Source organism: Phyllobates terribilis, unplaced genomic scaffold (genome assembly GCF_046119375.1).
Source record: "Phyllobates terribilis strain yellow unplaced genomic scaffold, ASM4611937v1 Scaffold_2__4_contigs__length_985480577, whole genome shotgun sequence".
Taxonomy (NCBI): Eukaryota; Metazoa; Chordata; class Amphibia; order Anura; family Dendrobatidae; genus Phyllobates; species Phyllobates terribilis.
The window spans coordinates 629,033,683-629,051,329 of record NW_027362762.1 but is presented as its reverse complement, the minus strand read 5'-3'; the positions used below and the strand labels follow the sequence as shown (position 1 = coordinate 629,051,329).

General features: G+C 41.7%; 1 protein-coding gene across 2 annotated transcripts in view; it reads left to right on the top strand.

Moving 5' to 3' along the window:
• The first annotated feature begins 5,839 nt into the window (after positions 1–5,839).
• Positions 5,840–17,647, top strand: part of LOC141221874 (contactin-associated protein-like 5) — a 1,265,469-nt gene continuing 1,253,661 nt past the window's right edge. For both annotated transcript variants that reach the window (XR_012289806.1, XM_073666602.1), the window contains exon 1: positions 5,840–6,199. Coding sequence is in view for 1 of the 2 variants with exons in the window: in XM_073666602.1 (XP_073522703.1) it covers positions 6,118–6,199 (82 nt within the window). In the remaining variant the exon portion in view is untranslated. The remainder of the gene's footprint in view (positions 6,200–17,647) is intronic.

Below are 17,647 nucleotides of genomic sequence, written 5' to 3'. Positions count from 1 at the left end.
TGTTCTGCACATCCCTCTTGTATTTAACACCACAGCCCTCATTTTAATCAGCTGCTTATGTATATCTCCAGATCAGTGATGCACATCCCCCTGAGGCACATCGCCCATTCTCTCCCTCCACACCTGAGTTTTTCAGCAGTCTGGTATGTCTCTCTTTTAAGATGATATGCTGTTTAGTCTTCTGAGGCAGGCGGAGGAATGTTGTTTTACACATTTTACACTAATTTTCGGATGTATAATGCTTTATTTGTTTTTGCTTTGTTTTGTTCATTATTTGTCTCTGTTTTTGTAGACCACACTGATGAAGGCCTTATATTTAGGCCAAAACGTTTGTTTTGATTTTGGACTGCATTAAATTCAATATAAATGCATCATAGTTTGAGTGCTGAGGTTATTTCACAAGTATTTGGGTTTGGACCCTACTCGTGCACCAGTCCAGTTGTGCAGCGTTTCCTCTTACAGTGAATTCAGTCTCCCCACGAAGGAACAGGAGTTGCCCAGGGTAAGAAATTGCACTACCCACCTCAGAGCCCTAGGATCCCCCAGTACCCCTGGAATACTTGTGTGCTGAAGATCTAGCGGTAGCAAAACAGATGCTGAGAGAAGAGTGTCATGCGTTCTCCAAAGATGACTCTGATATAGGCTGTATCCCGCCGTTGCATTTGAAAATCAGTTTGAAAGACACCACCCCAGTAACCAGAAGTTACATGTCTGTGCCAAAACCATTACATCGTGAAGTGAAAGATTATTTACAAAATCTCATCAACAGAGGTTGGGTCCAAAAGTAAAAGTCATCTTATTCCTCTCCTATTGTCTGTGTTAGGAAGAAGGACGGTATGTTGAGACTGTTGTGATTACTGGGAACTAAACCAAAAGTCAGTACCTGATCGACATCCGATGCCAAAGATCCAAAATATGCTGGATAGCCTACCAGGAAGCACCTGGGTCTCTGTCCTCGATCAGGGTAAGGCATACCACTAAGGGTTTGTCGAAGAGTCCAGTAGACCCTTGACAGCATTGATCACACCATGTGGATTATGAGTGGATCTGCATACCGTTTGGGCTCAGTTCAGCTCCAGCAGAATTCCAGAGGAGCATGGAGTCATTTTTAGAGGGATTGAGGGACGATATCTGCGAGCCATACTTGGATGACAATGTGGTCCACAGCAGAACCTTCTGGGAGCATGTTGAACACATGATGACCGTATTACAATGGTATCAACAACATGGAGTTAAGTTGACCCCAAAGAAGTGTGAACTGTTCAAAAGACAAGTCAGATTTCTAGGGAAAATGGATCCAGCAGAAATCGCTCCAGTACTGGCCTTAAAAGACAACTCCCTCTACCGTCAGGGAGTGAAGGCAGATATTAGGATTCCTCTCCTTCAATTGTACTTACGTTCAGAACTTCTTCAGGATTGCCGCCTCACTATACCTCCTCTTGGGGATGACGACAGAGACAACAACACCCATGGAGAAAAAGAAGAATGCAGGTAGGACCGGGCTTAAAAGAAACAATGCTGTTTCATCCCAACAGCCCATTCTCTGGACAGCAGACCACTAGGAGGTATTGGAAGAACTAGTAGACTACCTCGTAAAACCACCCATCTTGGGATATCATGATTTCAATTTACCATTTTTTCTTCATTGTGACACTTCTCAAGTTGGACTGGGAGCTGCCCTGTATCAGCATCAAGATGGAAAAATGAGAGAGTAATCTGTTACGGTTCTAGAACGTTGACAGACGCCGAGAAGAATTACCATCCACATTCCGGGAAAATTGGAGTTCCTGGCATTAAAATGGGCTATCTGTGAACAATTTAGAGATTATCTTTACTAGAGCAAAGAGTTTGAGGTATACACTGACAACAATCCTTTGATCTATGTACTTACTACAGCCAAATTGAATGCAACATGTCAGAGATGGGTCGCTGAACTAGCTGACTTCAATTTCAGCATCAAGTACAAGCCAGGAAAATGCAATGCAGATGCTGATGGATTGCCAAGAATGCCACTAGAGCCTAAGGAGTTCATGCAAGAATGCTAGGAGGAAGTCAGTCTGGAAGCAATTGAGAGTACTACCCAAGCAGTACAAGCTTATCAGGAGGAAGACACACCATTGTGGTGTCCCTTGACGGTGGAAACCACCATAAAAGTGAGAGAACAAGATCACCCCCAGTCTATTCAACAACTACCAAAAGGGGAAAATCCGTAGGGCACAACGGGAAGATCAGATAATTGGTAGAATACTACTTTATGTGGACCAGATTCGGTTTCCAAGTAAACGGGAGAGAGACAATGGGTCTGAAAACAGTATCTGTTTTAATTAAAGAGTGGACGAAGCTCTACCTCAGTGAAGACGGTATCCTGTATTGTAAAGGAGGACAAAACTGGCAATTGGTACTACTCAGCGTATTCTGTAGGTTGGTCTTCAAAGAACTCTATGAAAACATGGGACACCTGGTAGTGGAAAGGACAACAAATTTGATCCATGAATGTTTCTTCTGGCCGTACATGCAGAGAGATATTGAGAGGTACGTGACCAATGAGTGTGGGTGTCTGAGAGATAAACGTCCCAACACATCAACCCGGACACCTATGGGCAACATCCAAACTATGTATCCGTTTGAGATGGTCTCAATAGACTTTATACATCTTGAGACATGCAAGGGTGGTTACGAATACATCTTGGTGGTGATGGACCATTTCACTCGATTTGCTCATGCATATGCCACCACCAATAACAGCAGCAGAGAAGATCTTAAATGATTTTGCTTTGAGGTTTGGGTTCCCTACGAGGTTACACCACGGCCAAGGAAGAGAATTTGAGAACCAGCTCTTTGCCAAGCTAGGAAAGTGCTGTAGAATTCAGAGATCCCGCACAACGCCTTATAATCCAGAGGGTAATAGACAAGTGGAACGTTTTAACTGGACATTATTGTCGATGTAGCGCACTTTAACAGCTCATGAGAAGAAAGACTGGAAGAGTTCTCTGTCAAAGTTGGTACATGCCTATAACTGTACAAAGAGCCATGCAACGGGTTACTCACCCTTTTTCTTATTGTATGGACGCTTGCCAATACTGGCAATTGACAACATGTTCGATACTCCAGTGTCAGAAGCTTACAGAATGTATCCGGAGTAAGTTCAGAAATGGAAGAAATGGATGGCAGAGGCATACAACATAGCGTCCAAAGTGGTTACGCAAGGACAAAGCAAGAGTAAGGTGTACTATGATGGAAAATCTTATGCAGCAGAATTGGCATCAGGAAGCCGGGTGCTAGTCAAGAACGTACATGAGAAAGGCGGTCCAGAAAAACTTTGTTCGTACTGGGAAGACAACATGTGTGTGGTCATACGGAGAAAAGCTGATGGCAGCCCAGTGTATGAAATCCGATTGGAAATGGGAGACAAGAAAACCAGAATAGTCCATCGGAATTTACTGCTACTCTGTGATTATCTCCCACCACAACAAGACTTCCCAAAAGTAGACCGACATCGTCTGAGATCAACTAAGGGACCACCACAGACTGAAGCTCCGGAAGTGGATGGTGACCTTGAATGTTCCGATGGAGAAGAACACACTGTTGTATTTCTCAGACAGGCAAAGAGAGAGATGTACCATCCTCAGGAGAGTGAACTAAGTCCTGAGGCTCCTGAGTTCGTACCAAGGAGTACAGATGAAGTCCAATTCAGATCTAATGATCGAACACCGGCCCCTGAAGACATTGACATTCAGGAGGAGCGGAATTACCAGACTGTGCAGAAACAAGTGACTCAGGAGAAGTACAAGAACTTACAGAGGCAGCTCCAAGAGCATCTGATGAAGCACGGGAAGTGAGTGCAGTGGAAGAAACTTCTGTGACTAAAGAACTTGTGGTCTCTGAGGAACAACCCACTAGGAGGATGTTGACTCGAGAAGTGAGGAAGCCCATGATGCTGACGTCTGAGACACTTGGTGAACCGAGTCAAGTGCCAAGGACTGTCGACCTGAAACAGGTATCTCTGCCTGTGGTCCAGGTAAGCCCACTTGAGTGGTATTCACCACTGAGAGGCAGTATGGAAGATGTTGCCTGGTGGAAAGACTTGTTTTCATGCTTTGATTTTCCTTAAAAGACTTTGCAGAAACAAAGAACTGTTAAAGCATAGAGGGAGAGAGCAGGTTGAAGACGCACGAAAAGCTCCAGCTGAAGAGATGCTGATTGTTTTAATTGTGTTAATTGTTTATTTCTTACAGTCATCCTACAAGAAAAAAGTCATAAGATTAGGTTGTTATTAATGTTTATGAATGTTATATCAATTTCACAATGCCAATTTATATATAAAGTTATCCAACTTTCACCACTGTCTCAGAATTTGTCAGATTGACCCATTAAGATGAATGTCAAGGACAATATTCAAAAAGGAGGGAAGAGTGTGACATGCAGAAGTAGTGCTGTTGCTTTAAAAGCATTCAGCAACTATTAGAAGTAACACATGCACATGAGACAGGAAGTGTTGTGCTCCAGAAGCATCCAGCAACTAGAGGGGTTAACTCAGTCACAGGAGAAGGGGAGTGTTTTAGCAGAGCCCCAGGGGGATTGTGGGGTAGTTGTTTACTATCTGGCTGGAGCTTAAGTGAAAGGTGGTGTGTTCTGTATCTCACAGAAGCTCCCCTGCAAGTGAAAAGGATTAAAGTCAGGAGTGAAACTAAGCACAGGTCAAGTAGAGTTCCTGAACTAACAGTGCAGAGAATTATCAGGCAGAAAGATAAGGACTGGAAGAAATGGTGTCACAGCGATCATCTCCCTCAGCAAACCCTCCCCCCTCCTCCATCTCACTGTGCTGTAAAGAATGCTGTGTTCATTAATGTGCCTTTGCATTAGAACTGTGCTGTCCTGTACTACTGGGAAGACTGTGAACTGCTGTGCTGCTAAGGAAACTGTATTATTTGTCACTGGAGCCTGTTGCTTATAAGACTTAACTTGCACTGGCTGTGCGGCTTCTTATTAAATGCTACTCTTCTACCATTTATGAGGACTCTTGTCAAGTGTGTCTGGTCAGGAGTGAAACAACTTATGTGTCTGTGCCTGAGGGTCAATACCCCTGTGTGCCTGAGAGAAGCTGCAGCACATGGTCTATGGTCGCCCTGAGTAACGGTTCGCCCAGGATTCCAAAGAATTCATGAAACCAGTCTCGCCCCTATTCAAACTTAGGCGGCATGCACGTAACACTCACATAGTTAATGAAGTAAATTCAAACTTGCCCTTAAACGTCCAGTATCTGCTATGTGACCACAGAACTAACATCCCCTGGAAGAAGTGTGTTATAGAGACTGGGCTCCAAGGTATAGATATCCCTGACAGCCACAATGTGTAGACTATGAGACCATGCAGCTTACTGCAAGATTTCCTGCAAACAATGACATCTTGTGATTGAATGTGAGGGATATCCTTGTAAAACCCACACTGTCCCCAGGTCAGCTGCATATATTACATTGCTATCAATGACAGGATATGACAATTCCCCTAGAACATGTCTCACATCCCCCTCCATAAATGTCAAGAGAATCTTATGATGTTGTGTTGTTTAGCACTTTGCGTGGCAATTATCACAAGAAAAGCAAATAATGAGTCATGTTTATCCATGAAGCCATTTGTAACTATAATGACTAAATCCTTCCAAAATGTGACACATCACAAAACAAACAAACAGATGCTCTGCACAATGCATTGTATTCCCCTTGCTGAAAGTCTATACATGTGAGCTGGATGTGTACCACTATCTCCCCTATACCATGGTAGAGTGCATGCACCCTGCTCTTCTGCACTAGGAAGCTGGAGCCAGGAGGTGTAGCCTGCCTGGGATGTGGGTGGAGAGCACTGCTTGTATAAGGAGCTGTCCACCATCTCTGGTGCTGCTGATTCTTCCTCCAGCTTAGTAACCTGCACTCCTCAGCAGGCTCTTATAGGCTCTTCTCGCCTCTGGATGTGTCTGTCTTAAAGAAGTCTGTGCCAGGGATGTCTGCAGCTCAGGTTAGGGTGGTTGGATGATGCTGAAAATCAAGGGCTTGTCTGAGCAGCCACAGCACAGAGATCTGGTGATAACATCCCCAAACTGTGTCACTTACTGCCAAGAACATGGATTTAGATGCAAAAGTGTTTTGTGCTGTTCTGTGCCTGCTGCCTGCTCTGCTTCATCTTGGATCAACAGCTGCAAACTGTAAGTAGTCAGAGCCTTGAGTGGGCTGTGGGCAGACATGTCCTGGTGTGACTGGGCTGAGGGGCTGCTGCATTAGGGGAAAAGTTTCATGCAATGAAGGCTGCAATACCATCTAAAGGCTATAGTATCTGTTGGTATTACCAGCTGGATGGAGACATATATATATATATATATATATATATATATATATATATATATATATATATATATATATACACACATATACATTTTTTTCATATATATATATATATATATATATATATATATATATATATATATATCCATCCAGCTGATAATAACCACAGAGAACCCCCCAATCATCTGCAGAACAGCCCACTCAGGACCATGCAATTGAGATGCTGGGTGGTGATTATTAGACAGCAGGCTCCATTTAGCTGAATGTGTCTTCTCAGATCTCTGTGTTTTCACAAAACTTACAAGATGCCTTCTGAATTGCTGTAGACTGGTGTCATTATGTTGTTTGAGGAGTATGTGACTGGACGGTTAATCATCCTGATTATGGCATGATGCTGATTTCTATGATGCTGTATCTCAGCCATGCTCCTAGAGTGGACACTGTATCGAACTCCACAAAGTTTATCATCATCAGTGATTGCAGCTGCAGTCTGAGCCCAGGGAGAGTGCTTGTCATTCTGGAGGCAAGCACAGCCCAAATGCTTCCTGACAGCTCTGATGGCTTCTTGGAGATGCTGTGTTCTTTGGCTATAGGACAGATTCATAGAATCAGACTGCAGACAAATCTGAATTGTGGTCTACAGATATGTCCAGACTTTATTGTAGTGTTTCCAAGTAGTTACTGCCAAGGCTTCCCAGTGTAAGGCTAAACTGCAAACATTTGCAAACTCTGCCCTAAACTTTACTCATCAACACCATATATGCCTCCGTACGGGCAAGAAATGATCTATAATGCGCCCAATCATGAGTCACAAAGGATCCTATACAATGTACAAGGTGTGTTATTTTGCACCTCACAGTAGGACTGGCGTTGTACCCACACCCTCGTGGTTGTACTGAGGACTGAACACTAGAGGTCAGTGTTGTTCTTTTAGAAGGTCATCTAAAATGCAACAAACCACAAGGAAAACACAGTAGAGATTACACATTGGATAAAGTATCAACAGCACAGGGGGAAAGAGAAGCCTTTTATCTTAAGTTATACCAACAGAAAAAGAATCCATGAAAAAAGGGACACTCAACTCTGGAAATATTAACACTGCACCAAACATCACCCCCAGAGCAATAGAGAATCACATGAAACGTAGAGATCAAGGGAGCAAAAAACTGCCTGGAAGGCAATACATACAGCATTGGAAGAGGAAGCTCTTATATATCTTCATATACAATGTTCCTTATTTCTCCATCTACTTATCATGACTGGAGAAATATGCCCGGAAAATGTCACCTTCTACTTGATCACTAATTGATATTTTTAAGTTGTTCATTACATATGGACCGATCTAGTGGAGGTGGAAAATTACTTGTCCTTATTTTATAAAAATAAATCGATCAATAAATCTTTATTTGGTTGGAGAGAATTGCTTCTGTTGCCCCTGTCTGTCTGCTGGAACCTGGGGCACCTTGTGGCTGTAATGTGAACACAGTCTTATTAAATATAGTGTGATGGATGCATCCTTCGTCTGTACTTACTCGCAGGAGTTTGTCAAAAATCGGCATCAAAGTCAGTAGAAGTCCTTGTAGCGGACTTTGCCCTAAGAGGAGCCATTTTTAGACTACAGATGTCACTTCTCTTGGGGCACACTCCACTGCAAGGAGTTGTGCTGACTTTGATACCAAATTCCGCACAGACAGACCCCATAACTTTATATTCTCTTATCTGCTATCAATATCCTAGTTACACAGTAGCATTAATATACTTTGGTGTCTTTATATTATCTATAATCCCCCTCATGTGATTTTTTTTTAAACACGTCTTACACCCTTTTATATGGACCCTAATTATAAGGAAGTGCTGGTACTCTCCTGTGCCGCGCACCATTTAATTCTGTGTATTATACTGGAGCATAAGTTCAGCTCGTGCTGCTATACACTACTTCTGAAGACTACAGTCCTATGTAACACCACAATATGCAGTGCCATGTAAGAAAACCAGCACCAGCGGTAAATATTATCTGCAAGTGATACCTAGGCTTACATGCAGTCCTGTGTAACATCACATCACAGCACATAGTGATAAATACATATATTATACTACATTTACCTTCCATCTAATGTCCTCTAAATAAATCCAGCAACTTAATCACTAAATTCTACATATTAGTGAGATTGGGTGTTAAAGTGATGAGGGACCAGAAGCATAAAAGATCCAAAATACAGCAATGCAAACTTTTACACGTATCTTAACGTAGCTTAAAACCCTGATAGTAAATCAGCATTTTTACCATTTTCATTTCTGAATTGAATTTTAAAGGGGTTTGACAATTGTATGTGTTATCAAGTTACCAGGAGATCTTCCATGCACAGCGTTGTGTTATGCCACCGGCTCCTTATCAACTACAGCAGACACCATCCCTTGAATGGGGCAGCATAGCGGCTTGTCAGAAAGTCACTCTTACTAATCAGACTGTATGGCAAATCCTAGCAATAGACTCTTAAATTATGGGAATAACCCTTCAAATTCCCCTTTAAGTTAACCCAATGAGATCAAAGTAAAAGCAACCTCTGTAAAAATAAGAGCAGCCCTGTGGAAAGCGTCATATAATGTAATGTTGCTGATATCACTATGACCTGTATCTAAACATTACCTGTATTTCTAGAAGACAGAGCGCTATGCAGAATCTTTATATATACTCATTATACTGCTAGATCACAATCAAAATACTGCTAAGTAACAGCCACATAAAGCTCAGGACATATATCAGAGATGGCTTTCTTATTATTATCCTGAACAGTTTTTATGCTTTATTTCTTAATTCAGAGCTCACATTTTTAACTTCATCAACAAACTTGTAAAATTTTTTTTTTTGCTCTCATTATTAGGGGGAATCTATGTAAACCTGTACACACACCGGCTGCTAGCAGTTACAGAGGCCAATAGGACATATATTGCACATACTATTGGAAAATAGAGAATACTTTTGTACTAAATAAACGGAGGAACAATGCCTGATGAGGTCTTATGAACAATTTCCAGCTACCAAACTCACTGATACTATGTTCAGCACTAATACATCAAAGCAAAGGAAAACTGATCAGACTTTAAACTAGCCAATATCTGGGACTCTAAGGTTGGGGCCATTCATCAGTGGCAAACCCAGCTCTACCACCATTACCTAACACATACCACAAAGCAGCAAGGTAACATGGTGCAGAAATGGGTAATGCTGCACCTAACTTAAAGGGGTTGTACCTAATTTGTAAGGAAATTCACGATCCAGAAGAGGAAACTTCCCAATCACTGGGTGTCCTACTACCGGGACCCCACCAATCCCAAGAATGGGACTCTGGAGATCCCTGTGTGAATGGAGCATTGATGGGCGATCATGCGCACCTCTTCTCCCTTCATTCTCAACAGAACCCCCAGAGATAGTCGAGTACAACATTCGGCTGGTCTTTGGTACTCCCATTGAGAATAAATGGAGCGGCAATGCACATGGTCGACCACCAATACATTCACACGGGGCTCTTCAAAGCTTCATTCTCTGGATCAGTAGTGATCGCAGCAGTCGGACCTCCAGAGATCAGGAAACTTGCTACAATCCTTTATCATGCCTCATGACTTTAATGCTTTAAGTGTCCCGCTCCAGCATCCTGTAAGGGGATATAACTTCATGTATTGTGTTATGTAAAGAAATGCTATATTATTCTGTACACCTTTACGAGAAAAATCTAAGAAAGACTAATGCTATGTTCAATAGTTGTCAGAGATACAATTGTAAATCTGTAACCAATCACTGTGAGCAGCGCCTACTAACAAACTCTGGAGCATCCTGATATTATTGCAGTCTCAGGTTGTTCTAGTTCATTCTACTTTAAAACTGCCAAAGGCAACAACCAAAACCATCGGCGTTGCCGTCATCTTCCTCTTCATGGCTGTGATGTACCTGGAGCTGGTCACTTTCCCTCTTGCTTCTCTGCACATATTGTGACTATCATAGCTGAGATGTGGCAGAAATAACTGGACTATTAACTAGCGCTCAGCAGGGCGGGTAAGGCTGCAGACAAGTTACATCACAGGATAATATCAGCATAATATCAGTCTGCAGTGAATGGCCTGTTGTAACGCACTGACCTGTGGCAAAGCAGAATGATCAATTCTCTGTTTAATGAAGTGAAGGGGCTCAATAGACGGCACATTTCACAGGTTTCGGTTGTGTAGACATACACAGCTGACATGAAGTTGTCATCTAACTTCTATTTTTGCTCCATGAGATGTAATTAAAACCAGAAAAAAAAACAAAGGTTTAAGTGCAGCTCAATATCCCTCTACCAAAAGTCTTGGATATGTACCTAGTTTTTGGTTTTTTTTGCCTGTTTTTTTTATTTGCGCCTTATACTTTCTTTTATTTTGCACCTTCTATTTTTTTCTATTTTATATATAGTCGCCTTTTTTTACGTTTGCCATTACGGGCAGGGTCTGGGTTTCCAGATATTTCGGGTAATTCAATTGTAAGTCCTTGAAAAGTCTTAATTTCATAATTTTGTTGCAAATAAACTCAAGTCACCCCTCTCTAAAATCTTTATAAACTATTGTAACACTTTACCAAATCATGCAGATTTTGGCACTAAAAAGGTTAAGAACAAAAATTAAAAACGTTTTTGGATTTTGAGTAAAATTCATGAACCACATGTGCTGTTTTGAAGACTTTGATGCAAAAATGCCAAAAAAAAGAAAAATGCAAACGATGAATCAACCCTTATTCTTTCGTCTCTAAGAAGCAGAGACCTTGGTCACTATGTCAGCAACAAAGTGCAAACACTGGAGAGCTGTGTAATATATATACAACGTAAAAAGGATGTGCAGTATTCAACATGAAACCCTATCTATGGGCATCATGCCATATAGCAAGCGGAACGAAGCAGATGTATTTTTGTGGGGAAAAAATGTGTATAAATATCAATTATTTATTTTTTTCTCTTTCTATGCTTAGAAGGTGAGTAATGAGTCCAGCTTATTGATTGACAGCAATCACTGACTGCCAATTGGGCTCCTAAGTATCATTATCACTTACATGACTAAGGTGCTTCACACCTCCTATCAGTTTTGTTGCTCTACATTGTAATTTGTCCAACTCATGATCATTCTTTCTTGAACTAGGTTCCAGGCTGCATGTTCCAAACGAGGCTGCACTAATGCTTTGTAAAGTGGTAATATATGTGCCTATCTAGAAAGTCAATGTCTCAAGTATCTCATTGCCTTTAATTGTAATATTTGTTTCTAGATGTGCACCAAGTTATATACATAAAAGAACATTATGTTCATAGTTTTAGATTTACAGATTTGTTGGTTATTTTCCATAAAATGGGAATGAACCTAGAAGCAGAGCATAGTTTACGTTGACCCGCAAAGAGAAATATATTCCAAGGTCCAATGCTATGATCTCATCCTCCCTATAGTACTTAAGTCTGCTAATATGTGGAACTTCTGACCTGTAAGATCTGCAACCCTAGTAGCTATTCTACGGTATTATAAAGTGGATTGTCAACGTTGTTTTAGTCCAGCTCTCCGGCACATAATGAAGGGTGTATGAATCATATGAGGTGACACCATGAATTCTGTGATCCTCAGATCATAATGAATAAGTAGGTTGGTTCCAGTCTCTGGGCTCAGGCACGGTAATACCCGTGAGAAGTGTAGATGGGAGACAGCAGGAGTACAGGCAGAGAGCGTCGTCCATCGTTCCCGCAGTCTGGCAGCAGCACAACTGATTATCTTCCCTGTAATGTCTCAGCTGCAGTTTGATTCTGTGGCACCTATTCATCTCTGCTCAGATGAACTCCTGTAGATCTGTCAGAATCAGTGATGTTGCTTCATAGCTGGACAGAATGTTTCCTACAAATCTTCTTCTAGATACATAATTCAAAGTGACTGACCTGTAGGAGATCATGGAAGTGATTCCGATGCAGAATCTAAACTCCCTCTAGTTTACCGTTAATATCTAATAGGAATATTAATAATAATATTTTTTGTTTGAATACCACCAACATATTCCACAGCTCTTTTACAATTTAAAGGACATATGCAAACACCAGATTCTGAAGAAATATTTAAGAAGGGAGAATCAAGTTAATGTTCAAAAATTTGTTGTTGTTTTTTTAAATTGGAGACACTGATAATTAACTTGATTTTCCCTGCTTGTGCATTCCAGAGAGAGCTTGAGGATGCTCAAGGACAGATAGAGAAGGAGATGTATGTATGGCATGGTAGTGCAGCATTGCGGAGAGCTTTGTGGGTAAAAGTGCTAAGTTTATGTTTCATTCTATAGCAAATGGACAGTCATTGCAATGACTGGCACAGAATGGAGGCATCGTTATAGTAGCTGGGCAGAAGTAGGAGGCTAGCTGTTACATTCAGGATTAGAGAGGGGAGTGATTATTGTTTTTGTGTGTGTGGGGGGTGGGGGGACTAATTAATAAAGAGTTGCAGTAGTCAAGGCAAGACATTGGTGGTTCACATTGAGATGCTCCGATTGTTTTGCTTTGTGGTAGGGTTTGTAACATTACAGTAATTGCTGCTGGTGGGGTTTCTGGTTGAGGAGCTTTGCTGTAGTTATTTATCAAAGACTTGAGAACTCAGTTTTGCAGCTAACAAATGACAGAGAGATGACATTTTTCAGTAAAGTATATGCCTGTAACACATGCACATAGAGTACAGACCAAAAGTTTGGACACACCTTCTCATTTAAAGATTTTTCTGTATTTTCATGACTATAAAAATTGTACATTCACACTGAAGGCATCAGAACTATGAATTACCACATGTGGAATTATATACTTAACAAAAAAGTGTGAAACAACTGAAAATATGTCTTATATTCTAGGTTCTTCAAAGTAGCCACATTTTGCTTTGATGACTGCTTTGCACACTCTTGGCATTCTCTTGAAGAGCTTTAAGAGGTAGTCACTGAAAATGGTCTTCCAACAATCTTGAAGGAGTTCTCAGAGATGCTTAGCACTTGTTGGCCCTTTTGCCTTCACTCTGCTGTCCAGCTCACCCCAAACCATCTCGATTGGGTTCAGGTCTGGTGACTGTGGAGGCCAGGTCATCTCGCATAGCACCCCATCACTCTCCTTCTTGGTCAAATAGCCCTTACACAGCCTGGAGGTGTGTTTGGGGTCATTGTCCTGTTGAAAAATATATGATGATCAAACTAAACGCAAACCAGATGGAATAGCATGCCGCTGCAAGATGCTGCGGTAGCCATGCTGGTTCAGTATGCCTTCAATTTTGAATAAATCCCCAACAGTGTCACCAGCAAAGCACCCCCACACCATCACACCTCCTCCTCCATGCTTCACGGTGGGAACCAGGCATGTAGAGTCCATCCTTTCGCCTTTTCTGCGTCGCACAAAGACACGTTGGTTGAAACCAAAGATCTCAAATTTGGACTTATCAGACCAAAGCACAGATTTCCACTGGTCTAATGTCCATTCCTTGTGTTCGTTACCCCAAACAAGTCTCTTCTGCTTGTTGCCTGTCCTTTGCTGTGGTTTCCTAGCAGCTATTTTACCATGAAGGCCTGCTGCACAAAGTCTCCTCTTAACAGTTGTTGTAGAGATGTGTCAGTTGCTAGAACTCTGTGTGGCATTGACCTGGTCTCTAATCTGAGCTGCTGTTAACCTGCGATTTCTGAGGCTGGTGACTCGGATAAACTTATCCTCAGAAGCAGAGGTGACTCTTGGTCTTCCTTTCCTGGGGAGGTCCTCATGTGAGCCAGTTTTTTTGTAGCGCTTGATGGTTTTTGCAACTGCACTTGGGGACACTTTCAAAGTTTGCCCAATTTTTCGGACTGACTGACCTTCATTTCTTAAAGTAATGATGGCCACTTGTTTTTCTTTACTTAGCTGCTTTTTTCTTGCCATAATAAAAATTCTAACAGTCTATTCAGTAGGACTATCAGCTGTGTATCCACCAGACTTCTGAACAACACAACTGATGGTCCCAATCCCATTTATAAGGCAAGAAATCCCACTTATTAAACCTGACAGGGCACACCTGTGAAATGAAAACCATTTCCGGTGACTACCTCTTGAAACTCATCAAGAGAATGCCAAGAGTGTGCAAAGCAGTCATCAAAGCAAAAGGTGGCTACTTTGAAGAACCTAGAATATAAGACATATTTTCAGTTGTTTCACACTTTTTTGTTAAGGATATAATTCCACATGTGTTAATTCATAGTTTTGATGCCTTCAGTGTGAATGTACAATTTTCATAGTCATGAAAATACAGAAAAATCTTTAAATGAGAAGGTGTGTCCAAACTTTTGGTCTGTACTGTATATGTTTATACCAAGTAATGGCTAAAAATACTTAAACAGAATTAACACAGGAAACACAATAAAATCAGTGAAAGGAAAAAAAACTGAAAAAAGAAGGCTATAAGGCTATGCTTACATTTGCTTTGCACATAAACCATACAGAAACCTAACAGATAGAATCATAGAATATTGGAAGGGACCTCTAGGGTAATCGGTTCCAACCCCCTGCTCAATGCAGGATTCACTGAACCATCTCAGACAGATGTTTATCCAGCTTCTTTTGGAAGACTTCCATTGAAGGAGAACTCACCCCCTCTCGTGGAAGCCTGTTCCACTCATTGATCACTCTGACTGTCAAAAAGTTTTTTCTAATATCTAATCTGTAGCTTCTCCCTTTTAGTTTCATTCCATTGCTTCTCGTGTTTCCATGTGCAAATGTCATGCAAGTTGTAGGAAAGACTAAGTGCAGCTCGAAGGGTAGAGGGGAAAGGAGCCCAGACACTAGGAAAAGGGGGAATAGAGACCTCCTAGGCTGATCTGATATCACCCTGTCTCTCATAACATCCCTATATTGGTTCCTCACCAATTGTTGCACAGGAACCTAAACCCTGTATTTCCCTAGAGCTTCGCCCTGGATAGAAAAGGGGGGATGAGCACTAGTCAGTCCCCACTAACAACTAAAAACAACAGGGAAGACAACAATGGGGGAAAGTAACTTAGCTTGAGCCGACTTTAGAGAGTTTACACCAAACGTCCTCCTAGGCATCAGAGAGGAAGTAAGCAGACTGCAATAGCTCCAAGCCTTCACAAGGGAACATGTGAATATCGCCAGCACCTCCCTATAGCAAACAGAAAGTATTTAAACACCCAGACTTGGGGACAATTAGCAGGAGGGAGGTAGCCGCTGGGTCCTAGAGTGAGACATATCTAAGAAGGTGAATGAAAAACAAGCGGCCAGATACATATTATGAAAAAGGAACCTGGTGATTGGTACAAAACCAAATATATCATCACTGGTGTAAAAATGCCAACTTGGGCTACATATTTGAACAAAGGAGGATCAGAGTTTGACTAGCATGATAAGATTGATTTTATTAAAGTATAAAATACATAATATACAGTAGTCAATAGTAGAATTCAAGACAACGAGAAAAGTGCAGTGTGCCAGTAAACTACAAGGCAGCAGGGTAGCTCAGCCAAAAAAGCATTTCTGTCCATGTGGTAACAGCATATAAAATATTATAAGGACCATGGTCTCACCATTATGGAATGAGCACTAAACATCATAATATGAATATAGAAAAGTGAATATAAAGTCCCAAAAGGCTTACCATGGTCAGGCAGAGCACCCCAGCAGCACTGTAGGTGAAAGTGGGGATAGAGATTGCCTCTCAAAAGATATGCGTCCTCAGATCATCAATGTTACACCACTAAATTGATCATTCTAGATGATGCTGTAGGTAGCATACCAGTCACCGCATATTCTCAATGTGAACCTGCTCTCATCTGTGAAGAGCAGTCAGTTGGGTACCTGCAATCTCTAGTATTCTCTGGCCTATGCTAGTGCCACTACAAGATGTTAGGTCCTCATATCATCCTCATGGATTTTTTTCTAAACATTTGGTCAGAAACATGCACACCAGTAGCCCACTAAAGGTAATTTTGTAGGTCTCTGGCAGTGTTTGTCCTCACATAAAAGAGCTGATCATGTTCTTGATACTGGGTTGATGACTTTCTGTTATCTACTACACAATCTTGGGACTTCTGGGAGACATGCCAAACCTTCTTGCGATGGAAATGCCATTGTGGAGGAGCTGGACTACCTGTTACACCTGAATGAGCTGTAGGTACTGTTTCATGTTACTGACGCAACCCCTGGGCCGTGGGGTACTTGGTAGCCGGGCCGATCGATGCTGGCGTGACCCAGGGGGGTCAACAAAAAGGGAAGTGACGCCACCTGTGGTGTGCGGCTATATGGGGCCGCCGCTGCGGTGCAGATCCTCTGAAGCTGATGGTGACGCAGCAGAGTTGGTTCAGCTCTCCACAGGCAGAGCTGAGCTCCAGGGCAGTATATGTAGAATTGTGGAGGTGGATGTTGTTGGTGCGGTGTAATGCAGGTGATGGTGCAGATAATGACCAGTCCACAGTAGTGTTGAGCCACCCCCGTAGTGTTCGGGTTCGGTTCGGTTCGTCGAACACCGGGATGTTCGAGGAACTGTTCGTCGAACACCTTAGAACACCGTCGAACACCGTTAAAACCAATGGCAGGCAAACAAAAACACATAGAAACACATAGAAAACACCTGCAAAGGTGTCCAAAAGCTGACAAACTGCTCAGAAGACACTCTCTTTAAAAAAGCCGGCCGGCAAATTCAGCAGCGGCATACACCGGTACCCGACAATTTAGACAAGAAGGAATAGAGCATCACACATAGATTAGATAGATAGAAACATGTCAGTCACACATATAAGAAGCACAGTGACAGTGTTGGTTACTGCACTTGTCATTTAGTGTAAAGGATTTATTAAAAAAAATATTAGTGTTTTCATGCACCGTCTCTTTAAAAAAGCCGGCCGGCAATTCAGCATCTGTACCCGACAATTTAGAACAGAAAGAATAGAGCTTCACACATAGATTAGATAGATAGAAACATGTCAGTCACATATATAATAAGTACAGTGATAGTGTTGCTTACTGTACTTGTCTTTTAGTGTAAAGGATTTATTTAAAAAAATAATAGTGTTTTCATGCACTGTCTCTTTAAAAAAGCCGGCCGGCAATTCAGCAGCGGTACCCGACAATTTAGAACAGAAAGATAGAGCATCACACATAGATTAGATAGAGAGAAACATGTCAGTCACATATATATGAAGTACAGTGATAGTGTTGGTTACTGTACTTGTCATTTAGTATTAAAATAAAGGATTTATTATTAAAAAAATTGGCGTGGGGTTCCCCTTAATTTTAGGCTCTAGCGGAGGTTAAGCAGAC